Source organism: Lithobates pipiens, unplaced genomic scaffold (genome assembly GCF_037356315.1).
Source record: "Lithobates pipiens isolate NorthernLeopardFrog02 unplaced genomic scaffold, aLitPip1_a1.2 Scaffold_23, whole genome shotgun sequence".
NCBI lineage: Eukaryota > Metazoa > Chordata > Amphibia > Anura > Ranidae > Lithobates > Lithobates pipiens.
Genome location: NW_027507785.1, coordinates 231,509,585 through 231,536,910, shown reverse-complemented (window position 1 = coordinate 231,536,910; position 27,326 = coordinate 231,509,585). Strand labels below are relative to the sequence as shown.

Sequence of the window (27,326 nt, the reverse complement as noted above, 5' to 3'; positions counted from 1 at the left end):
TACCTTTGCAGGGAGACAAAGAAGTAAACCGGTTTACTTCCTCTTTAACATGGAAGAAAAGTAACTAGCATTTTCAGAAGGAGATCAACAAAGGCAGCTTGCATATTATTATTAGGGCAAGTTTCATTTAACTAGGCAGGCAAGCTCACACCATGCTTGTTTCATCAGCTATCACCAGATTTTAACTATTTGATGTTTTTAGTTTTTTTGTGTTCAGGTTCGTTGTTTTTTTTCTCAAGAATCGTTCAGCCTCAATTAAAGTACATGTTGTCTATGTGGGCGTTTTCTGCACTTTTCTCTTCTGGTGAATTTTGGCATGTACGGTTCTAGCATGCAATGGTAGCAGTGTATATAAAGTAATCTATACCATATGCTTTCTAACATGCATGATGTGGAAAAGAACCAGTCGGTTATTAGTAAAGAGAGTAACAGATGCCTAGTGTATAGTCTGCAATGCAAACCATCATTTTATGACCATCTTGCAAACAAAATCTGTAACAGTATGTACGTAGATTGCTGTGTTGACTGTTTAAATAAAAAAAAGAAAGCCAGCCTAGCTACAACTTTTAAAGTGGAACTTAACTCAGAGAATTGAATGTTATCAGTGTTATAGCACATGTTTTATAAATGTTCATTGTGCCATAAAAAATGTCTTGTCTGGAAATCCTCCTGAAAAATAGCAGTGTACCTTCAGCTATGTGAGGGTTCCTAAATCCATATAGCTGTATATCTGCAGCGTGAGGACTATGGCACTTCTATCCCTGACTGCTAGACTCAGAATATGTGAAACAGGATGGATTTGATTTAAATCAAGTCAATTTAAATCATGATTTATATCGATAGTAAAGAGGCTTGATTTAAATCATTTTTTAAAGAGCAGTTGTCATCTCTGTCCCGCAGTGGCTCCTCCTCTGACCTGCTGTTGACTCACCGATGGTCCCATTCACTTTAATGGGATGACTGGTGATGCGGCAGTGACAACAAGGTAAGGGAAGCGGTGGCAGCAAGTGAGTGGATGTCCGCTAACAGGCGGAAATTACAGGCTATTTTAAATATAAGGACTTATTCTTGCTGATAGTTAGAATCTTTAATATTTGTAAACAAAATAAAGGTTTCCTATTTAGAATAATAAGCTGTTAGGTTAGTAAGATTGCGATTTTAGAACCGATTTAATCATACAGTGTGTAGTGTACATAAATTTGTAAAACAATGGGATAAAGGAATATTCCTGAACTTTGTTTTATCTCATGGTTACTGTGAAATTATGTCACTGCATCAATGCAATGCATGTTATTTCAGCTTGCAGAGTTCGGATTCATTGAATGAGTTTACCAAAAAATGTAAATATTGTAGAATATACATCCTCATGCTACGTAACTAAGCTCCATTTCATGGTGAATAAATTATTAACAATATACAAGAGTGTACTAAAAAATTCCTATAAATGCCTACCTAATTAGTACACTACACTGCGCTTTAGGAAACCAATATGCAAGATAAAAGAATAAAATGATATACAGATTATAATTTTAAAAAAATACTCTTTTTTAAAAAATACTCCTTTAAAATATACTCTATTGGCGTAAAATCTCTTTTCTTTAGCTGCTGCTTTAAAACACAGAAATATAAACAATATACAAAAAAATTGTAACCTTTTTTAAAAAAGTCCACTTTTTCATATATAGCAGCGCATATACACTCTAAAAAGATTTTTTATATATAAAGTGAGTTCATTGAAATTTTGATCTGTGTCCAGGATAGAAGGTGCTTATTTTAACTGTTCACTGTTGTGATTAAACTGTAGCTTCCACCATAAAATTCACCACTTGTGGGGCACACACGATCCCCCTTTGGGGATGCACTCACCGAACAGCAAGATCAAAAACGCCTTTAAACTGCCAATCAACAATGCTTCTTATGGCCACTAGATGTCTCTCTTGTTGGAATCCAGTTTTCTCATATAAAAAAGCAAAGATGCCCAAACATAGTGTGATATTGTTTAACACTATTTATTTAGATAAAACGAAACCCAACATATATATGCGTACCACATAAACAAAGTATTTAAGCATTGAAAAAGTACTGTGCCTTATCCCATTGGTTCAGCTATGATCGAGGAGGAACGAACGTTTTCGCTGTCTCGTGCCTTACTACCGCTCGCTGAAGCGCAGGGATTGAGGCGCACTCGTCACTTCCGGTATAGTTACGCCCTGACGCGTTTCGTCATATCGGACTTCATCTGAGGGCGTAACTTGTAATACCGGAAGTGTCTTTTTATCTACAGAACAAACCAATCAACATCCATCACCGCATGATGTGCGGGATTCTGCACCAATCGCTGATTTTATGTCTGAAGCAACTGTGACTAGTGCAGACCCACATCCAATGTAGAGATGTTTTGGGAAAATTATGCATTTGTAAACAGTATGCGCAAAGTTTAGCAATAGTCCATATGTAAAGATCCATGGTTCTCCACCAATCCGAAGGTATTAGTAAAAAGAGTATAAAAAACGATCGTATATGCACATGAACACATACGTTAGATCTGATCGGCCGATTCGACCGTTTATATTGTCTAATTACAGATTCCTGAATTAACGTTTTGAAGGCTTTATATAAACAGCTAATTAAAATATAGCCATATACGAATCATACTTGGCTATAGATCACAACGTAATCTCACGTCATCGGCCGATGCGATCGTAATTTAGACATAATAAAGCTTCTTTACATGATTATTTAAAATCAAAAAAACTACAATATAAAATATCCAAAATAAACTGCAATTGTAGATTACAGAATTAAAAATTATTAAAAAATTATTAATAAAAGATTAGTAGAAAAAAGTTAGAAAAGATATATTCTTTTTTATACATAGGACTACACCTATATTGAATGAAACACTTATATTAAACGGGACGCATAGGCCTACACCTATATTGAACGGGACTGTGTTTCTCTAAAAACACCTAAAAATCGCATGTATATAAAAAATCACATGTATTGAAAATTATATTACTGTATGCACACAAATCCTATAAAATTATATGTATAAAAATCTTAAATATAAAAAAATATAGAAAAAAACATATATCTGAAAAAGCACCAATTTCAAAACAAAATCAAATTTGCCCAATCGTCTAAAATACCACACATATAAAGCAATTATCTAAAAATTTAAATGAATGACCGATTATAAGTGTGTCCCTAAGTGTCACTTATAAAGCAATTAATGTCTAGTTCTATATTTAAGCCCTTAGGGCTAAGGACGTCAGCAGAATATATCCAATAGGTTTCGCGTTTTGACAATTCGCGAACTAAATTTATGCCTCTCCAGTGTGATTTTAATTGTTCCACTCCCCAAAAACGCAGGCCCGTAGCATCTCTGTTGTGTTTGAGCTTAAAATGTAGTGACACATTGTGGTCTTTGTATCCGATTTTTATATTGTGTATATGTTCGGCTATTCTTACCCGTAATTTCCTTTTTGTTCTACCGATATACATCAGATCGCAGGGGCATGTTAAAGCGTATACCACGTATGTACTATTGCATGTAATGAATTGTTTGATTGGGAAGCTAGAATTATTTGATGGTGAGCAAAAATTATCTAAAGATCTGATTGGGCTTGCTACTTCACGGCACGCCTTACATCTGCGACAGGCGAAAAAGCCGTTTTTCTCCCAAAAAGTGGGAGGAGGTTTGGGAGGGTCTATGACCTTTTTTACAATTTTATCGCCGAAGTTTGAAGCTTTCCTATAGATAAACTGAGGTTGAGTAGGTAATACGGAATACAATTTTTTGTCTAGCATCAAAACATGCCAATGATGTTTAAAGATGTCTTCTACCTCTTTGTATTGTGAGTGAAAGTTAGAAATAAATCCCCATTCTTTATCACATTTACTTCTAACAGTCAGTCCTTGATCCGCGTTTAATTCCTCCTCTCTTTTGTCTTTTAGACATATCGATCTAGAAGTGTTCCCCACATCTCTAATTGTTTTCTGCAATTTCTGATAGTCATATCCTTTTGCAGAAAACCTCTTCGCTAGGATGTTGGCTTGCTCGATGTAATTGTCAAACTCCGAACAATTTCTTCGTACCCTAGTCATTTGTCCTTTTGGAATGTTGCGCAGCCACTGGGGGTGATGGCCACTTGTGATGGGTAAATAGCTATTTCGATCAGTATTTTTTAAAAATACCTTAGTTTCCAATCTATCATCTTTTCTGTATACTGTCACATCTAGAAAATTTATCTCTTTCCTGCTCCACTCCGAAGATAAACTGATATTTCGGTCATTGTTGTTTAATTTATTGATAAAAAAATTTAATTGTTCTTCGTTCCCCTCCCAAATCAAAAACACATCATCAATGAATCTTTTATAAAAAATTAATTCAGAAGGAGGGTTATTAAAAATCACTTTATCCTCCCATTCCGCCATGAATAGATTGGCTATGCTGGGTGCGAATTTTGCACCCATTGCCACACCTCTTTTTTCTGCAAATAAAATGTCCCATCATACCAGAAATAATTGTGGCCCAGACAAAAGTCTAGTGCATCTCTTAAAAAAACGTTTTGGTTGTGGGGGAGATCATCTCTTTTACTCAGTGCCCAGTTTAAGGCTAAGAGGGCGTCATCATGCTGTATAATCGAATATAGTGATGCCACATCTGATGTTACCATCAAAACATCACTTTTCTCTTTCAAATCTACTTTTTGTAAAGAGTTCAAAAAACTTTTTGTGTCCTTTAAATATGATCTTGTGTCTGTCACGCTTTTTTGCAGAAAAGTATCCAGATATTGTCCCAGTCTTGATGAGACCGAATCAATACTGTTTACAATGGGTCTGGCTGGTGGATTTTTGGGATCCTTATGTATTTTGGGCAAAGTATACAGTGTGGGTATCCTGTTGCTCAAAGTAAGAAGATATTTATCCTCCTTATTCGTGAGCACATTGATTCCTATCTTAGATTTCACCAATTTTTCCAACTGATCCTGATAGATCCGTGTTGGATCTGATTCGAGTTTTGTATACGTTTGGTTATCTGAGAGCATGTCCACAATCTGACAGTGATAAAATTCTTTTGTGAGAATAACCACACCCCCTCCTTTATCGGCTGGGCGGATGATAATATCTTTCCGTTTTTCTAACATTTCTATTCCCTCATTGATGTGTCTATATTGTAATGATTTTATGGGCTTTAAAATTTCTAAATCTTTTAAAACCAGACCTTTAAAAACCTCTATTTGGTGGTTAGGCAAATTGGGTGGATTGAACAGAGATTTATTTTTCAAACCACTATTAATCGGCTTATTGGTATACGTTACGGGTGGTCCCACCCGTGGTTGGCTCCCTAGAAAATGTTTCTTTATATTCAATTTCCGTATGTATTTGTGTACGTCCACAAATACATTAAATTTGTTAACTGTTTTTTTCATTCCACATTTTAAACCTAGATTTAAAATATTTTGTTCCTTATGGGATAAATCTACTTGCGCTAAATTAAAAATACCGTCTACTCCGACTCTCTCCTTCTTTTGTTGGATCCGACGGCCGGCCCTGCACCCCCTGGGTTTGGATCTTTCCACATAGGAAACACCCTGTTGTTTGTTGTTGGATCCTCTTTCCGGGGATAATACAGAGGGCGCCCTGGGTTTTCCACGTCCTTTTGGCGATTGTATGTGTATTGCTGGTATGGTGGTTTTCCCCTGTGTGGATGGTTGCCCCGCCCTCTCCAGTGATTCCCCCTCCCTCTTCCTAAAAAAGGACGTTGTGGGGGAAAAACCTCCCAATTATTATGTGGTTGGAGAGATTGAAACCTATTATGTACAGGGACATTATAAGGTCTGCGTGGGGAATTTTCATATTGTTCATGAGTGTATATAGGGAGGTTTTGAGGAGCTCCCCAAGGGGTATTTTCCAAATGACGTTGGTTGCCTACCCCTCTTTTTCCCTTTCCTTTTCCCTTTATTTGTTTAAAGGGCGTAGATGAATACGTGGGGGGGTTTAAAAATGAACCATTTGGAATTTTTTCACTCATTTCCTGTGCTTGTGACCTGGCCGTTCCAAGTTTAAATACTTGGTCGAGCAGTCGTGGGGGTGGAGGTGGTGGACCTAATCCTTCATGATTAGAATTATCTGTCTGTTGTTGCCAAGCATACACAATATTTGTCTTAAAATCATTTAAATCCCTATGGTATTTCTTTAATTTCTTTTTTTGTGTGTCCCTGTCTACTTTTTCTAACTTTTTTTGTACTCTATCATTAAAATCTTTTAATTCTTGAGATCCCTTAATAGGGTCCAATTGTTCATGTAAGTCCTTAATTTTATTCTCAAGATTTATCATTTTGCGCTTTTTACGCTGTAAAACTAATTGTTGTAGTTTAAAGCCTACACCATTAAAAAAATCTAGCCACTCCTGAGTGGAGTCAATATCATTTAAACCGTCCTGCGGGGCTATATCCCACCTTAGACTTCTTAAGATAATCTTATCTTTAGCATACTGTTCCAGGATACAAATATCCCACCAGGTCCGTACCTGTTTTTCTAATGTGTTACTGAGTGCAGACATTTCTCCATTATAATTGATCTCAGTACTTATTGGCTCTAAATTAGTAAACAGTGATAAAGCGCAAAATGATAAATCTTGAGAATAAAATTAAGGACTTACATGAACAATTGGACCCTATTAAGGGATCTCAAGAATTAAAAGATTTTAATGATAGAGTACAAAAAAAGTTAGAAAAAGTAGACAGGGACACACAAAAAAAGAAATTAAAGAAATACCATAGGGATTTAAATGATTTTAAGACAAATATTGTGTATGCTTGGCAACAACAGACAGATAATTCTAATCATGAAGGATTAGGTCCACCACCTCCACCCCCACGACTGCTCGACCAAGTATTTAAACTTGGAACGGCCAGGTCACAAGCACAGGAAATGAGTGAAAAAATTCCAAATGGTTCATTTTTAAACCCCCCCACGTATTCATCTACGCCCTTTAAACAAATAAAGGGAAAAGGAAAGGGAAAAAGAGGGGTAGGCAACCAACGTCATTTGGAAAATACCCCTTGGGGAGCTCCTCAAAACCTCCCTATATACACTCATGAACAATATGAAAATTCCCCACGCAGACCTTATAATGTCCCTGTACATAATAGGTTTCAATCTCTCCAACCACATAATAATTGGGAGGTTTTTCCCCCACAACGTCCTTTTTTAGGAAGAGGGAGGGGGAATCACTGGAGAGGGCGGGGCAACCATCCACACAGGGGAAAACCACCATACCAGCAATACACATACAATCGCCAAAAGGACGTGGAAAACCCAGGGCGCCCTCTGTATTATCCCCGGAAAGAGGATCCAACAACAAACAACAGGGTGTTTACTATGTGGAAAGATCCAAACCCAGGGGGTGCAGGGCCGGCCGTCGGATCCAACAAAAGAAGGAGAGAGTCGGAGTAGATGGTATTTTTAATTTAGCGCAAGTAGATTTATCCCATAAGGAACAAAATATTTTAAATCTAGGTTTAAAATGTGGAATGAAAAAACCAGTTAACAAATTTAATGTATTTGTGGACGTACACAAATACATACGGAAATTGAATATAAAGAAACATTTTCTAGGGAGCCAACCACGGGTGGGACCACCCGTAACGTATACCAATAAGCCGATTAATAGTGGTTTGAAAAATAAATCTCTGTTCAATCCACCCAATTTGCCTAACCACCAAATAGAGGTTTTTAAAGGTCTGGTTTTAAAAGATTTAGAAATTTTAAAGCCCATAAAATCATTACAATATAGACACATCAATGAGGGAATAGAAATGTTAGAAAAACGGAAAGATATTATCATCCGCCCAGCCGATAAAGGAGGGGGTGTGGTTATTCTCACAAAAGAATTTTATCACTGTCAGATTGTGGACATGCTCTCAGATAACCAAACGTATACAAAACTCGAATCAGATCCAACACGGATCTATCAGGATCAGTTGGAAAAATTGGTGAAATCTAAGATAGGAATCAATGTGCTCACGAATAAGGAGGATAAATATCTTCTTACTTTGAGCAACAGGATACCCACACTGTATACTTTGCCCAAAATACATAAGGATCCCAAAAATCCACCAGCCAGACCCATTGTAAACAGTATTGATTCGGTCTCATCAAGACTGGGACAATATCTGGATACTTTTCTGCAAAAAAGCGTGACAGACACAAGATCATATTTAAAGGACACAAAAAGTTTTTTGAACTCTTTACAAAAAGTAGATTTGAAAGAGAAAAGTGATGTTTTGATGGTAACATCAGATGTGGCATCACTATATTCGATTATACAGCATGATGACGCCCTCTTAGCCTTAAACTGGGCACTGAGTAAAAGAGATGATCTCCCCCACAACCAAAACGTTTTTTTAAGAGATGCACTAGACTTTTGTCTGGGCCACAATTATTTCTGGTATGATGGGACATTTTATTTGCAGAAAAAAGGTGTGTGGCAATGGGTGCAAAATTCGCACCCAGCATAGCCAATCTATTCATGGCGGAATGGGAGGATAAAGTGATTTTTAATAACCCTCCTTCTGAATTAATTTTTTATAAAAGATTCATTGATGATGTGTTTTTGATTTGGGAGGGGAACGAAGAACAATTAAATTTTTTTATCAATAAATTAAACAACAATGACCGAAATATCAGTTTATCTTCGGAGTGGAGCAGGAAAGAGATAAATTTTCTAGATGTGACAGTATACAGAAAAGATGATAGATTGGAAACTAAGGTATTTTTAAAAAATACTGATCGAAATAGCTATTTACCCATCACAAGTGGCCATCACCCCCAGTGGCTGCGCAACATTCCAAAAGGACAAATGACTAGGGTACGAAGAAATTGTTCGGAGTTTGACAATTACATCGAGCAAGCCAACATCCTAGCGAAGAGGTTTTCTGCAAAAGGATATGACTATCAGAAATTGCAGAAAACAATTAGAGATGTGGGGAACACTTCTAGATCGATATGTCTAAAAGACAAAAGAGAGGAGGAATTAAACGCGGATCAAGGACTGACTGTTAGAAGTAAATGTGATAAAGAATGGGGATTTATTTCTAACTTTCACTCACAATACAAAGAGGTAGAAGACATCTTTAAACATCATTGGCATGTTTTGATGCTAGACAAAAAATTGTATTCCGTATTACCTACTCAACCTCAGTTTATCTATAGGAAAGCTTCAAACTTCGGCGATAAAATTGTAAAAAAGGTCATAGACCCTCCCAAACCTCCTCCCACTTTTTGGGAGAAAAACGGCTTTTTCGCCTGTCGCAGATGTAAGGCGTGCCGTGAAGTAGCAAGCCCAATCAGATCTTTAGATAATTTTTGCTCACCATCAAATAATTCTAGCTTCCCAATCAAACAATTCATTACATGCAATAGTACATACGTGGTATACGCTTTAACATGCCCCTGCGATCTGATGTATATCGGTAGAACAAAAAGGAAATTACGGGTAAGAATAGCCGAACATATACACAATATAAAAATCGGATACAAAGACCACAATGTGTCACTACATTTTAAGCTCAAACACAACAGAGATGCTACGGGCCTGCGTTTTTGGGGAGTGGAACAATTAAAATCACACTGGAGAGGCATAAATTTAGTTCGCGAATTGTCAAAACGCGAAACCTATTGGATATATTCTGCTGACGTCCTTAGCCCTAAGGGCTTAAATATAGAACTAGACATTAATTGCTTTATAAGTGACACTTAGGGACACACTTATAATCGGTCATTCATTTAAATTTTTAGATAATTGCTTTATATGTGTGGTATTTTCAATACATGTGATTTTTTTATATACATGCGATTTTTAGGTGTTTTTAGAGAAACACAGTCCCGTTCAATATAGGTGTAGGCCTATGCGTCCCGTTTAATATAAGTGTTTCATTCAATATAGGTGTAGTCCTATGTATAAAAAAGAATATATCTTTTCTAACTTTTTTCTACTAATCTTTTATTAATAATTTTTTAATAATTTTTAATTCTGTAATCTACAATTGCAGTTTATTTTGGATATTTTATATTGTAGTTTTTTTGATTTTAAATAATCATGTAAAGAAGCTTTATTATGTCTAAATTACGATCGCATCGGCCGATGACGTGAGATTACGTTGTGATCTATAGCCAAGTATGATTCGTATATGGCTATATTTTAATTAGCTGTTTATATAAAGCCTTCAAAACGTTAATTCAGGAATCTGTAATTAGACAATATAAACGGTCGAATCGGCTGATCAGATCTAACGTATGTGTTCATGTGCATATACGATCGTTTTTTATACTCTTTTTACTAATACCTTCGGATTGGTGGAGAACCATGGATCTTTACATATGGACTATTGCTAAACTTTGCGCATACTGTTTACAAATGCATAATTTTCCCAAAACATCTCTACATTGGATGTGGGTCTGCACTAGTCACAGTTGCTTCAGACATAAAATCAGCGATTGGTGCAGAATCCCGCACATCATGCGGTGATGGATGTTGATTGGTTTGTTCTGTAGATAAAAAGACACTTCCGGTATTACAAGTTACGCCCTCAGATGAAGTCGGATATGACGAAACGCGTCAGGGCGTAACTATACCGGAAGTGACGAGTGCGCCTCAATCCCTGCGCTTCAGCGAGCGGTAGTAAGGCACGAGACAGCGAAAACGTTCGTTCCTCCTCGATCATAGCTGAACCAATGGGATAAGGCACAGTACTTTTTCAATGCTTAAATACTTTGTTTATGTGGTACGCATATATATGTTGGGTTTCGTTTTATCTAAATAAATAGTGTTAAACAATATCACACTATGTTTGGGCATCTTTGCTTTTTTATATGAGAAAACTGGATTCCAACAAGAGAGACATCTAGTGGCCATAAGAAGCATTGTTGATTGGCAGTTTAAAGGCGTTTTTGATCTTGCTGTTCGGTGAGTGCATCCCCAAAGGGGGATCGTGTGTGCCCCACAAGTGGTGAATTTTATGGTGGAAGCTACAGTTTAATCACAACAGTGAACAGTTAAAATAAGCACCTTCTATCCTGGACACGGATCAAAATTTCAATGAACTCACTTTATATATAAAAAATCTTTTTAGAGTGTATATGCGCTGCTATATATGAAAAAGTGGACTTTTTTAAAAAAGGTTACAATTTTTTTGTATATTGTTTATATTAATAAATTATTAACGTATCTTAAATGGAAAAACTATCTTTAGATTTTTACTCCAAAGGCATTTTATTAAGAGAAATTTTGATAAAAAATAAAAAAAAATAATAAAAAAGCAGATTGATTTTTTTATTTTTATTTTTTAATACTTGATTTTTATCCACCCTGACGTGAAATGAGGTTTCACTGCTGTTGTGCTTACTGTTCTGTTTGCTGGAGACTGATGCAAAGTTAATCTACATCTACCAAGACAACTTCTTTCAGACAGCGATACAGTGCAGAACAAAGTGTGCAAAATCAATAATAATCAGCTGCAGGCAGAGCACAGGTGATGCTGGTGACTAGTCCTTTGTCCTCAGCTTGCCTTTTTGGGCACAGCTTCCAGTCCCCCTTCAACTAAAAAAAAGAAAAAAAAACATAACTGAGAGCTGTATTAGCACTTAAACCCAGTTCTGGGCCCAAGCAAGAATAAGCTCAACCTCATGATATTTAAAGAGGAGCTTCAGGCTGTAAACAAAAAAATTAAAGTCAGCAGCTGAAAATGCTGTAGCCATTGACTTTTAAAAACACACACTTGCCTGCCCCAGGATCCAGTGATGTCCTTCCCCGACCTGGCGCTTTGCTCTTTGCAGGCGCTGGCATCCTTACTGTAGGCAGCCCAACTGTGATTCCTTGTGCCTTCACAGTCGACTGCACAATTCACGATTGAGCCCGCAGTCTCCTAGGACCTGCAATGTTTCCCAAAAGGCTGCAGGGGAGGAGGGGGAGAGGGCCAAAACTTTCACTCACAGCGATCTGCCTGGAAGTGGGAGCGGGTACCTGTGAAAATTGGGAAAACTGCTAAACTGCTCCCCCCCCCCCCCCCAAAAAAAAAACATTCTAAATGTGGTAGAGGAGGTAACGCGGAAACTTCCCCTTTTAGGAAAAGTTACACTTCCAAAGTTGGAATTATTCACCATATATACTGTTTGTTAGTACAATTATTATTATTATTATTATTATTCAGGATTTATATAGCGCCAGCAATTTACGCAGCGCTTTACAATATAAAAGGGAGACAATACAGTTACAATACAATTAAATACAAAAGGATTAAGAGGACCCTGCTCAGAAGAGCTTACAATCTAAAAGGGTGGGGCAGGTGGTACAGAAGGTTATAACTGTTGGGAATGAGTTTATGGAAGTGGTAGGAGATTAGTTTGAGACGTGATAGGCTTCCCTGAATAGATGAGTTTTCAGGGATCGTCTGAAGGTAGCAAGAGTAGGGGATAGCCGGACCGGTGGAGGTAGCGAGTTCCAGAGGATTGGAGAGACTCTGGAGAAATCCTGGAGACGAGTGTGGGAGGAGGAGACGAGAGAGCTTGAGAGTAGGAGGTCTTGAGAAGAACGGAGGGGACGGTTTGGGTGATATTTGGAGACAAGATTGGTGATGTAGCTTGGGGCAGAGTTGTGAATGGCTTTGTATGTGGTGGTTAGTATTTTGAATTTAATTCGCTGGGTGATTGGGAGCCAGTGTAGGGATTGGAGGAGAGGGTTGGCAGACACTGAGCGGTTGGTAAGGTGGATAAGTCTGGCAGCAGCATTCATGATAGACTGAAGAGGAGATAGCCTATGTAGAGGCAGGCCAATGAGAAGGGAGTTGCAATAGTCAAGGCGAGATATAACAAGGGAGTGAATGAGGATCTTAGTAGTTTTAATTGTTAAAAAGGGGCGAATTTTAGAGATGTTACGGAGGTGAAATCTACAAACTTTTGACAGCGATTGGACTTGGGGCTGAAATGACAAGTCAGAGTCTAGGATTACACCTAGTACCCTGGCGTGAGGGGAGGGCCTGATGGTTGCATTGTTGATTTTGATGGAAAAGTCATGGAGGGGGGCATGTGCAGGGGGGATTATTAATAGCTCAGTTTTAGAGAGGTTTAGTTTAAGGAAATGGTGTGACATCCATGCTGATATGTCAGTTAGCAGGTTAGTAATGCGAGAGGAGACTGAAGGAGTGAGGTGAGGAGTAGACAGATAGATTTGGGTGTCATCGGCGTATAAGTGGTATTGGAAGCCGTGGGCGGTTATCAGGTGACCAAGGGAGGAGGTATAAATAGAGAAGAGAAGGGGTCCAAGAACAGAGCCTTGGGGGACCCCCACAGAAAGGGGCAATGGAGAGGAGGATACAGAGTTGTAGGTGACACTGAGTACAATATTTTTTTTTCTTTTTTCTTAGTGCTAGTGAATTGTTTTTTGTTTGTTTGTTTTTTTTGTTTTGTTTTTTCATGTTGAATCTCTGACTAGGAAGGATCATTAATGGTTTTCCTTTCGCAAGTAATTAAAATCTATACAAGAAAGCCTTTTCACAGACTATTTATGTGAGGCTGCAGTGTGCAATGTCTGCTTCTAATAAAGCTATATGAAAACCTGATGTCATCATAGTGGGGCTGCTTTCTCATACATATAAATTCCACTGAGCATGGGATGGCTCTTCTTGGCCAGCACTCAAGACTTGCCATTTACCGTGGGCATGGAGCTGTCACACTTCTGCATGTCTGATAAAAAATCTTGCCACACAAGTGTGCGTGATAACTACAACCCACATTTTCATAGGGATATGTAGAAGCCAGTACAGTGATACCTTGGTTTGTGAGTAACGCACTATACGAGCGTTTCGCAAAACTAGCTATTTTTTTTTTTTAAATCCTGACTTTATTTGCGAGCGTTCTCTCGCAAAATGAGCAGGACTTAACTGCTTGTGTATTTATTACCGTATGTGGCCAGAGGTCCAGGGGTGCTGGTGGCTCCTAGGGCTTCCTGGAAAACTTGGCGACGCTCCCAGATGGGTGGGGCAGACATAACGTGTGTCGGAGAACCCGAAGGTGTCAACAGTTTCAGAGCGTCACCAGCACCCCGCACCTCTGGTCACATACAGTACTGCATACACCAGCAGTGGCACGAATCATCTGAGTTTCCATTATTTCTTATGGAGAAACTCACTTTGATATACAAGTGCTTTGGATTACAAGCATGCTTCTGGAACAAATAATGCTCAAAATCCAATCTATTACTGTATGTGTGAAGTATAAATGATAAATCTTATTATCTTGGCTGTTATCCTAAACACTGTATTCCTAAAACTGTGGCAGTACCAAAAGACCTGAAGTAACATTCCAAAATTGGCCCTTTGTCATTATTGTACTTTTGTTGCCAACCCTAAATAACTATATTTACTGACTGGTTTGCTACCCATATAAGAGCTTCAACTTTAATATTTCTAATGAATAACTGTACTAAAAGTGCTTTTTAAATCTTTATCATGTGTTACAGTAATAAAGTAAAGTCATATTCTACATAACATTTAGAATGAGATACCAAAATGGTCATTCAGGTTTAGAACATAACTGACAACTGTGATTGTTTTCGAAGTAGGCATCCAATTACCCTGCTATCATGTAGTCCAGCATTTAATGAAGAATTATTCAAGCCCAAACTTTTCAAGTAATATAGAACAAATGTTATTTACCTATGCTCAGCAAAACCCGTCCCGATGGCTGGCAGATCTGCTCTGGATTACTTGTGATGCAGAGAAATATATGACAAACTAAAAAAAACTTTATTGGAAACTGAAACAGAACGCCAAGTGAAAAACATTCTCTCTTCATTTAAAATTGTATTCAAAACTTTTCACTCTCGTGCCATTCTGTTGATTTAGGCAGTTGTAACTCCTGCCAAAAAAAGCTCAATAAGCTCTGCTAAAAGCACGCCTGTCTCTGTTACAACAGTTCAATAAGTCACTTGTGTCAGGATCCTTTTTAAATAGCATATTAATGGCAGTGACCAGTGTTGGGAGTTTGGCAATCAATATAAACCTTGACTAGGAGTTATTAGACACAAATTTCTGCACCTTTCTCTATTTAAGTACAAGAATATCGCCTCCCTTTGCTTCAATCAATACCTTCTTGTTCTGAGCAAAGCTCCCTGTTCTTAGCTATGTTCGATGGCTTTCCCCAGATGCGTTGGAGCTGTCGCTTCCCCTTACCCACACTCCAGTGGGTGTACATCATTGTCACATGAGCGCAGCCTGACTGTAGCTTCCATATCTCAATACAGAGGATTATGTGCCAACAAAAGCTTTCCTAGAACAGTTTAACATATTTATCAATCAGTCTGTAATTCAGTTTAAATGTTTCTTTATTTTAGAAAGCTAAAATCACACAATTATTATAGCAAGTACGCAGCACTATAAAAACATAATATTTCAAAAGGCACCTAGTATTTTCAAAATCTAGAGGCAGAAATGCTTCTTGAATAAGAGTTTTACTTTCAATAATTTTTTTATTGAAGTATTTTCAAAGTGCAAGATATTACTGGTTAGGAAAATGATTGCTATAGACCAGGGAAGGCTATATGTGAATACATTACACATTTTATAAGAATTTCAGTGAACAAACTGATAACAAAGAGATACTCTCTACATCTCGCCAAAAAACCTAGCTCGTTGTGGACAAGAAGTTCTACTGAATCCAGCTCTAGCAGCAAAAGTAAAGCAAAGGAGTAAAGAAGAAGTTTCCACAGCTGGGAGGCATAGGGGAGTTATAATGATAAAGAGCACATAGAGTATAGGGGAAGAAAAAAAAAATCAATAGAGGAAGGGGAGGTGGACTTTGGGAATATTCAAGCCAGGAATAAAGGGTTCCAGTGCCCTGCAATATTTTTAGGTCCCAGGTCCCCAACCGGATGAGCATAGGGCACGTCCACCATATGGTTAGAAATTCCCCCCCAAGGAAGAACAACCATGGTAGCACATACTGGAGAAAGATGAATGAAGGTGTGCTAATTGGGATGGGACCATATACCATCTTGTGACCGTTTTAAATGTTGATTCCACTGAATATATTGACGGAACAGGTAGCCATAGTTGACCAAATTGTTTAACCAGTCTACCCTATCTCTTGTGCACTGGAGATCACTTTCCCATCTAAAAATGTGTGACTAGAGGGATTGGCAAAATCATTCAGTCATGAGTAAATGAGATATGAGTTTAGGAAAGAGGTGCTTGATAACAAATATGCTCAAAAAGGGAAAGCTGGGTTGTGAGCTCCCTTTTAGCAAATATAGTTGTAAGTCAATGCTTTATATGTAGAAAGCGAAAAAGCTCAGAAGATTGAGTCTGGTGTTTTTCCCCAATTTCCACCTGGGTATATACAGAGCAGCCATTCATGAAAGAGCAGACCTAATGACATTCGTGAAAGTTCCACTAGTGGAAAGCACCTAGGAGGGGTGGAAGAGGCAAGAGAGACGAAGTTAGCTGTCTAAAATATTTTGTGGAATCCCAAATATGGAGTGTGTGACTCAACAAAGGGCTGATAGATGGCTTGATTGTAACTATGGCAGTAAACGGGGTGAGACCATGGGGCAGCAAAATGTCTACAAATCGACCCAAATGGGAGCTTGTCTTGAGGCATATAGAGAGACCAAGTTAGTAATTTGTGTGGCTGCAAAATATTTGAGGAATTTAAAGATAATAATCAAAATGAGAGGCAGACTAGCAGAAGTTATAGTTTTGCTTCAAGGAGATTATGGTAGCATCCAAAGGACAGATCTTAAGGGCAGAGGACTTGTTTTTTTAACAGCAAAGCCAGATATTTTGGAGAATCATAAGGGAGTCAAACACCTTTTTGTGTATGTCCAGCCTAAACATCATGTTGGGAATTTGTATTTGATGAATCGGGTGGATGACTTGGCGAGCATTATTCGATGGTTGCCTATATGGGTAAAACATACCTGATCCTTTATGTATAAGAATGTGAAGAAACGTATAGCCACCCTAGCCACAAGAATTTTAGCTCCACATGTCCATATTCACTGGAAAAATTGGTTGGAAATTATGTGGGCCTAGAGAATTTTCACCAGATTTCAGGAGCATAACTATATGGGCCAACAAAAAGGAAGGATGTAAATCGCTGTCAACGGCGATATGCCGCGAGTGGCGGCTCCCATGCGCATGCGCGCGAGTGATGTTATCGCGGCTTCGCCGAATGACAGCGGCGGAGCAGCGAAACCCACCTAGAAGATGGATGCTCCGGACTACAGGGGACAGCGCTGACTTCGCTGGCTCCTGTGTCAGGTAAGTGACACATAATGGACTACTATGCGATGCATAGTAGTCCATTATGCTTTACCTTTGCAGGCAATCAAAGAGGAAGTAAACTCATTATGGTTTACTTCCTCTTTAAGACGGTTGAGTTTCACTCTGGTTTTCTGTATTCATAACCATAGTGAAGGCATTTGTGACGTTTTAAATTATGCTTCAATTGATCAAGGCAGGACGAGAGGGAGGAAATCTTAGAAGCTCCTTCTTCTTTTTTTCTTTTTCCTTTTTTTTTTTTCCTGGGCATGGCAACTTGAGTAAGGGTTTCAAAAAAATCATTACTTCATTATGGAGTGTTATAGCAATATTGAAGATGCCTTGGCAGAAGCCCAGAAATCTGAAATAGAGCAGCTGGTACATGTATCTTTCTTGACTTCTGTAATACAGGAGACATGCAGTTTGTTACTCAATGTAGTACAGCATTCTTGCCCATTTAGCAGTTAAAGAGTAACTCCACTGCCGTTGAGAGAAAATACATTCTCCTTTTGGTGATCTATGTACATTGCAGGGATTTTAACAAACTGTTGCAGATTTTTACCTTGTGTTATTCTGAAAAAATGACTGCGTCTGTGCCCATAGACACAAGTGAGTCTAATGGGAGTGGTTTCATAATAATCAACCAGGTGCTGCACCTGCCGGCCTCGAAGGAGGAAAGTTGCAGGGTCAACATTCCTTTAGCCATGTTTTCTTATTGTGAGTATTACACCACGAATTGCATTTTTGTGGCAGGGGATACTAGAAATCTGACTTGTATATTAGTGCAGACTTCTGGGAAAATCGGTGAGCCAATCACACAAGCAGTAAATTGCCTACCTGGGGGGGTGTTCTGTACACATTCTGGTAGCCATAGTACATACCCTCCAGATAGCTATATTGCATTGCATTTTACAAAAAATTACAGAGCTGCAGATTGAAAAGGAAAGGTCATTAATAACATTCAATTACAATATGACTTCTGTCGCAATTGTATATGCTATATTTTATTCATATTTTATTTTCCCCCACGGAAGTGGAGTTACACTTTTTAAGTATCCTGGGATGGGGGTCTTAGCTGTTGGGTTTGTAAGAAGCAGAGGATGTTTATTCACCTTTGGTGGGATTGCCTGGTAAAACCTTTCTGGACAACAGTGTCCAGTGTTCTGAACTAATATTTGCATTTTTAAGTTCCTCATACCCCTTTGGCAACATTGTTCTATGAGTCACTCATGCCTAATAAGCAATGCAAAAAGTCTCTTGTGCCTCACATTTTGAATTCAGCGAAAGGCCTTAACTTATGTTTATGCAAAACCAAAAGGACTCTCACAGTGGGAGGAGTGGTTCACGAAGGTCAAATAAAGGAAAACGAAAAGTAGACATATATCGGCTCTGAGATCAATATGACAGTTTCTATGGTAATTGAGTGATTTGGTTACAAGTTATACCTACAGAGGATTTTGAGAAACTCTGCCACCCAAATGATAATTTGATTCATGGGGAGTTTAGAGAGGGAATTCTTGGGTGAAAGACAGTTATTGGATGGGCTATGTTTTTTCATGTTAGTACTTGTTACATTTTCAAAAAAAGTAAAGTCAAAACGGGTTTAAAATGGTTGGTCTTGAAGTACACCTTGTAGCGAGACAGGGCAAGCCCACCTTTACAAGCTATCAGTTATATAAATGTTCACATTCCATGTTAATTTAAAAATGGTTTGCATGTCTTTATACCAGATGTATGCCTATTGTGGATCTTGCACTGTATGGAATGGCATTGTTGTTCAAATGGGCAAGATTATGAATGCTTGCATTGCCGGTTTACCTGTTTTTTTGTGTTTAAAAAAAAAAAAAAAGATAATGGGGATATCAGTCCGTATACAACTGATAAAGCCGACAAACACTTTGCTTTAGGCCCCTTTCGCACTAGCGCAACTTCAACTTCAACATTAAGTCGTGCGATTTTGCCACAATTTCAGGGAATGCCTGTGTAACGCGCATCAAAGTTGGACCAAAGTAGCACAGGCACTACTTTGAAGTCAGTGCGACTTGAAGTCGTATAGATATGAATGGTACTCATTGGAAATCATGGGGTACGACTTGTCATGCAACTTTGCAGTCCCAAGTCGCAGGACAACTCTCACAAGTGTGAAATGGGCCTTAAAGACCCATAGTACTTTACAGCTTTAAATACAGACCTATGTTATTTATTTTTTTATTTAGTATTATGTGTTTTTTAGAGAATGTGCTGTTTTCCAAAAATGTTCTTTATGTACACTATACAAATAAAGTGAAGCACGCTCATAATCTCAAAATTCTAACACATCAATCCGAAGAAATTATCTCTATGCATAACCAAAATGCAGAAAGTCTATTAAGGAAATAATATACATAAATAAATAAAAATAGAATATATGTAAGCACTAAATATAGAAAAAAAAATAATTGCACTCTAGTATGCAAAAGGTGAAGGAATTGTGATACACTAAATTCACGATCAAATTGCTTATCCGCACTATAAACTGTGTGAGACTTCCTACAATGACATTACCCTTAACAAAGTGTCTCTTATGCATGTGATGCAAAGCAGTCTCTCTTATGCCAACAATTCAACAAAATCTTTCATTGGTGCACTTCCTTCTTCTTAAATAAAACGCCATATGCTTGTGGATGTGCTTTCACCTTGTTAGGCAGACCCTTTAATTACAGAAGGTCAAAACAACATGGTCAACAATTGGGGAAAAAAAATCACACCTCTCCTCTCCTCACAGCATTTCACTGGCGACAACGCCCCCTATAAGATGTTAACTATAGCATAAATGGCACTCGGTATAGATCTCTTCTCCTTAGGGGCAGCCTGCCAGAGCCTTCCTTTAGATGCTGAGTACCTCATGCAAGACAATAAGACTACGTGGTGCAAATTTATTAAAAACAGAATAGCTTAAAAAACACTCACATACACACATAGTCAGCTTATCATGTTAACCTGCAGAGTTCCAATCTCCTCGATGAAACAGGCCAGATTTGATGGCTTTGCCCAGCGTGATGACAGCACACTCAAATATGATGTGTTGCGTCCTGATTAGACTTTCTTCAAGATAGATTTGTTTACTGTTCAGAAGTAAATAAAAAAAAAAAAAAAAGTTTTAGAAATTTTTTCCCAAAAATTATAAATGAATAAATAAAATGTGTACAAAAACAAATTTTAATCTTTTATTGCTCTGATGCAAACCCAAAGAGTAGTATCTATCTCCCATCTCCTCTTCTGGTAGAGATGGGGCCATCTAAATATTTAGGCTGCAGAAACAGTCACCAGAACTAATGTTGTGTGATCTTATTAAGCATACCATCGTGCCTTGCACAATTAACAATGAAACCATCCAGTATTAAATGTTCTTTCTAAAAGGTTTTTTTTTGCAAATAATATGATATAAAGCTGAACAAATGCCAAAAACCACTATAGTTTTCCAATGAGTTATATTCCTAAATGGTTGAACTTTCACTAAACAATCACCCAGGTCCCAGGAAGATCCATTAAACATTTACTGCTTTTATAAATCTCCTCTTTTGGTGCTACTACCATTACAAAAATCTTTCAGATAGGTTAACCAGTTGTCACTAGACACTGGCGTAAGTGTGTTTTCTACTGTGGTAGGGACACTTAATGTAGAAGAATTGGCTTAAGGCTCCCTGCCCCCTTTGTTTTTATAATGCTTTCACAGAAGTCACACAACTTTCACCCAATTTTCCTACTGGATTGAATTGGAAAAATATGTACTTGCTGGGTGTGTTATGTGAATCCTATATGAAAAACTGTATAGACATCCATGTTTTCCTTTGGGCTTATTGCTCCAGTCCTCTTAGTTCATTGCTCTTTTGTGTACTTCTTCCCTTCTGCTCCTTGGCTTTCGATGTACTCATCTCCAATTTTATTCCTCCCAAGTTTTCACATGATTTTGTTATCTGTGTGTAAACTTCTGTCAGTCCTCCTACACCAACTTGTATCCTTTCGAGCTGTTCACATATGAAGTACATAATAGAAAAACATTTGTGAGGTTGCATACTGACATTGTGGAGACGTGTTTGTATTTGCTGTAAATTGTATTTTTCTCAAAAGTGATCCATGCAATGTCCACCCTAAATGATCTATTCATGAACTAATAGTTGGGGACTTTCTTCCTATTTCTTTTTCTGTCTTTCAGATTCACAAACAAAAATATTAATCACACTATTCCAGAATGGTCTATAATCGCCATTGTTCTTCTGTCCGCGTGAGTATTTTTTTAAAAAATTACTTATATTAAAAAGGCTAAAAGAAAACTCTGCCAGTTTATTATTTTGAGAAATCCTATATTTGGTAGTTTGTCACTTCCCAACCCAGTATAGCTCTGTCACAGACAAAAGGTCCTTGCAAAAACTTTAGTCGAAAGTGAACTCCCTTGGTGTACTGCTGTATTAATATCCCCTACAAAATGTACTCTCTAAAAAGTGGTGAATAACATTTTTCCACTCAATGCAGAACTACTAATGACCAAACCATTGTGCAGTACAATCCAAATCTACCCCTATACCTTTTAATATTGTTATTAGGGCTGGGGAAAAAATCGATTTAAATCCTGAATCGAGTTGAGAGGTCAAATCGATTAAAAATTTTCAGCAAATCGATTTTTTTTTTTTTTCTTTAGATTTTTTTTCCTTTTCACCAGGACTGGCACTGACACCGCACCAATCCTGAGGTGCTTCGGGCAGGAGTTTTTAGGCGAGGCCACAGCTTTGGCCTAGTCTGCGAAGCCGGACTCTGTGGACTAGGCTGAAGGTGCGGCCTTGCCTAAAAACTCCTGCCTGCAGCTCCCCAGAACCGGCGCAGACACCGCGGCTTAATCCGCGAAGTCAGACACTGCAGACTAGGCCGAAGCTGCGGCCTCGCCTAGAAACTCCTGCCCGCAGCTCCTCAGGACTGGCACGGTGTCCATCCAAAAAAAAAAAAAAAAAACTTTAATCGTGGGTTTTTTTTTTTTTTTTTTTTTTTAGAAAAGCCCAGCTCTAATTGTTATACAGGATTTAATTAATGCTGACCGTTTACGCAGCGCTTTACAATTTGAGGGTAGACTGTACAAATACAACACACTTTAATACAGGAGGAATCGGAGGGCCATGCTCGTTAGAGCTTACAATCTAAGAGGGAGGTTTAGGAGATACAGGTAATAACTCTAGGGGATGTGCTGATGGCAAAATAAATGTACAGTTGTTAGGGGGGGCCAGATAGGCTTCTCTGAAGAAATTATTTTTCAGGGATCGTGTGAAATTGAACAAAGTAGGAGCTAGTCGGACAGATGAGGGTTGGAGCATTCCAGGGGAATGAGAGAGGCTCAGGAGAAGTCCTGGAAGTGAGCATGGGATGAGGTGATAAGGGAGCTAAAGAGCAGGAGGTCTTTGGAGGAGCGAAGAGAGCGATTTATGTTGGTATTTTGAGACTGGGTTAGTGATGTGACTGGGGGCTGGGTTGTGGATGGCATAAAAAATAAACAGTAACAAATCTCATAATAAAGTGTAAACTCATATAGGTGAATAATATGAATCAAATAAATGTGTTGCATCTCTTTAAACTCTTACTTATGAAAAATCATGCGTTAATACCAAGCAGAAATTATCAATAAATAAAAAATCGCGCTTACAGTGTCATAAAAAACACAAACATATATTAAATCGGTGGCATAAAGTACATAAGTGTCGATCCCCTATGCTTCAAAAAGTGTGACTTGTGTTTAGAGTGTAACCCTCTAGGTGCCACTCCACCATCACATCAAACTGCTTACCAAGATTAGTGCAGCCCCACACATTAAGAGGTCTGACATGATCCAAAGAGCAACCAGGATCCAAACACTGTAATCACAAACAGCAGTTCTGTAGTTAACAACTCGGACATGTTACAGAGGCTCCCTAGTGCACTATTTTTAGCTTGAAGCATTTATTTAAAAAAGGATCGGTACTCGCCAGGGGCGGACTGACCATTTAGCCACTCGAGCACTGCCTGAGGGCCCCGGTCCACTAGGGGGCCCCATAAGAGTTGCCAGCCTCAGTAAAACCAGGGACAGTATGTAAAAATCTGTGTTTTTTTTTTAAATCTGTCTCTGAAATGTCCCTTACCGACATCCTTTTGGTCTAAAAATCCAGAGATTATAGCTGCCCCACCTCTCCAGTACCTTCTCAGCCAATAGAAACATGTCTGTATATAGGAACAGTTTTAGTGGTTCAACATCACACAACACCTAGTAAATATGGCACCACATCCCTGGGAATTGAAACATGAATCAAAAGACAGGAGGAGGAATAGGGATTTTAACGGTGCAAATAACAAAAAATATTAAACATAGTGGAATGGAATACAGAGTATTGTAATACAAATATTTATAAAATGTCATGTTAAAATCAGTGGCAAATTGTGCTTAAAAAATACTGGACAATACAATGCAGTGGTTGTTCTTATCAGACACACATAATCCCGACATGTTTCGCAATATGTTGCTTCTTCAGGGGGTGTGTGAATGTTACAACGAAATCTAAACCAAAAAACAAAATAATATAGTAACAGGGTATATAACAAAATTGTATCGAAAATTAATAGGTATGAGTGCAAGCATGAGAGGGGAAAAAAAAACGAAACACATACACCCACCTTCGACCACTACGTAGATGGCAAAGTAGAAAAATTGTCCACCTCAGGGGTTAACCACAGCCATGCTGATTCGCAGGGGGCTAAAAAACCAACCCAAAGTAACTGATGAGAGAAAATGTACAATGAAAGGTAGAATTTTTTGGAGATTTGAAATAATTAAATAAATATTGGATAAATGAATGAATTAGTAAAAATAGAGGTTGCTGGAATGAGTCAACCTAATGGGGTAAATACCCTCTTGAGAGATATAATAAGAAAATATTTTTATTTCGATATGTTACTTACATGGGTTAAATGGGTGCGAAAGTATAGGCGAGCAGTTAGCGATTCAACACTTAAAGAAGACGCACTTCCAACAAAGTATCAACTGAGCAACAGATCAAGAAGAAAAAGGAAAAATTAGAATTAATAGGTAAATGAAATATAAAGGTATACACTTACATATACATACACAGAAAAATATATGTGCACATATATATATATACGTATACACGCACGCGAACAGATAGACATAGAAGCACCCATTGGGAATTAGGAATGACACCCCAAAACATAGGGTTTTAGGCTAATGAGTAAATGCAGGGGTGATAAGAACCATCACAATGACCCGAATGTATAAAGTCAGCATGACAAGACCTCAACCGAAAAGAGGGAAAGGTTAAGAGTGCATATAGGAGAAGTGCAAAAGCCTGCCAAGCAGGGCGGTGAAAACTCAGCAAGGAAAGAAAACGGATACAGGCAATAAAAAGTATTATTTATGATGATGCAAAAGAATTGTAACAATTAACTTACTGAAAGGAGCGGGGTCTAAAGAATCAAGCGTCACCCTTGGCTGCAGCTAGCAAGGAATGACAGTGTCACGCTGGCTTTTTATAAGCCCCGCCATCAAGCCGGCGTCTGACGTAGCCGGCCGGATGCGGACAAAAGGAGCGCTAGTGCACATGCTCGCCAGTAGGACGAGACTAAGCAGGCCTACAAATCCCATAGTGCCTCAGGCTGGCGGGCGGGAAAGTAAGGGGACGGACAATGCCTTGATCGCAGCCCTCCATGGGGCGGCGGCATGCAAGAACGTAACCACCTACCCGCCCGTCCACTCAGACACAGAGGGACAGAGAGACGATGGAGAAGGCTGGAAGGGGAGGGATGGCCAAAATATGGCCAATCTCTCCAACCGACCGGAGGGGAGCATCGCAGCGCTGAAAAGGGGCAGCGGCACTCAAGGCGCCTGTGCCCCCGGGCGTCCGTGCGAACAGCATTGATGGAGAAACCAGAGAGGTGGACGGTCGCGGCGGGAAGAAAAAAGAAGGGAAAGAAGAGAATCATAATTAAAAATGATAAATTATAAATGAATAAAGTAGATAAATAAAAAAAAAAATTTTTTCCTCTGACACTGCACATCATCATATAGCAGACAGTGATATAATATTATGTTGTTGTTGTCACAGTAATTACAAATAGATCAATACATACATATTGCAAATTATACAGTAATACAATTAATGATAATGGAAAAAAAAAAAAAAACACATATTCCCCTCTTAGAAGGGCGGTCACCAGCATTAGAGGAGTGGGACAGAAAATCACAAAAACGGTTTAAAACTTAGGTTTTCATTAAAGCCAGGCGGAATTGTGGCTCTTAAATTGAAGATCCGGGATTGTCGGGATTATGTGTGTCTGATAAGAACAACCACTGCATTGTATTGTCCAGTATTTTTTAAGCACAATTTGCCACTGATTTTAACTTGAAATTTAATAAATATTTGTATTACAATACTCTGTATTCCATTCCACTATGTTTAATATTTTTTGTTATTTGCACCGTTAAAATCCCTATTCCTCCTCCTGTCTTTTGATTCATGTCTGTATATACTGTGTGGCCCCATAATCTCTGATTGCCTGGGGGCCCCATAATCTCCTATTGCCTGGGGGCCCCATGAGTTGTCAGTCCACCCCGGTACTCGCACAACTTTAGTGTACAGCCAGGTGTACAAACAAGCACTGCATGAAAAATGCATTTTTCACAGCATGCGTGATATCACCGCTAAATTCGACCCGAGCCCAATGTATATTTAGTCTCAAAAGACATCTTCCAGGTGTACCTGGACTCATTTGCCAGGAGTTGATGCAGAAATAGCCAAAGGTTCTCTATACAAGTTTTGCCTATCTTGAGTGAGTTAGGCAATTGGAATTGGTGGGTGTGTGTCTAAGGGAATCACCTGTGTGGTCACCACACGTTATATGATCTAAGGAGGCAATTAAAGAAAATACAATGTGGTGGATGTCACTTTTGTTGTAGAACTGAGTTTTAAGGGACTTTGTTTTCACAAATCTGATTATTATTTATTTTTACTCACATAAAGTTTATATCCTTGTATAAAGTTTAATCAAAATATATATGGGTGTGTGTGTGTGTGTGTGTGTGTGTATATTATTATTATTATTATTATTATTATTATTTTTTGTTTGTTGGGACAGGATGGATTGATGTACCAAATGAAATAACATTCACTTATGTTTTTGCACTTTCTTATGAGATATTACATGTTTAACCACTTGCAGCTGAATCACGTACGTTATTAACTTCAAGGGGTTATACCAGGGTTATGGCTGCAGCTGTATGCCATAACACTTGATATTTTTAAAATCTAAAAGCAATCCTAGGTGCTGACTCCAGAAGGAAGGGACAGATTGATCCGACAACGGGTGTGGTTCCTGTCACGGGGGAAAGGGTCCCCTGAACCTATCCCTTTAACCACCTCAATACAGTGCAGTTACACCCTGACCAGACCAATTTTCAGCTTTCAGCGCTCTCACAGTTTGAATGACAATTACTCAGTCATGCAACACTGTACCCATATGAAACTTGCGTCCTTTTTTCCACACAAATAGAGCTTTCTTTTAGTGGTATTTAATCACTAGTGAGTTTTTTTATTTTTTGTGCTATAAATAAAATAAAACGTAAATTTTGTGAAAAAAATGCCTTTTTCTTTGTTTTTGTAATAAATTTTTGCTAATTAGTAATTTTTCTTCATACATTTTGGCCAAAATTTATACTGCTACATATCTTTGGTAAAAATAACCCAGATTAGTATATATTATTTGGTCTTTGTGAAAGTTAGAGAGTCTACAAACTATGGTGCCAATTGCTGAAAATTGATCACTTCTGATCAGGCCTTCAGTACATCAGGTGAGTCATTTCTTGAGACACTAACAAGTCAGGAAAGTACAAATACCCCCCAAATGACCCCTTTTTACAAAGTAGACATTCCAAGGTATTAAGTAAGTAGCATGATGAGTTTTATTTAAGTTGTCATTTTTTCCCACAATTCTTTG

At 38.3% G+C, this 27,326-nt stretch overlaps 1 protein-coding gene across 2 annotated transcripts in view; it reads left to right on the top strand.

Moving 5' to 3' along the window:
* Positions 1-27,326, top strand: part of RPAP2 (RNA polymerase II associated protein 2) — a 122,427-nt gene that overhangs the window by 62,483 nt on the left and 32,618 nt on the right. For both annotated transcript variants that reach the window (XM_077452918.1, XM_077452919.1), the window contains one exon: positions 21,520-21,588. In XM_077452918.1, coding sequence (XP_077309044.1) covers positions 21,520-21,588 — 69 coding nt within the window. The remainder of the gene's footprint in view (positions 1-21,519; positions 21,589-27,326) is intronic.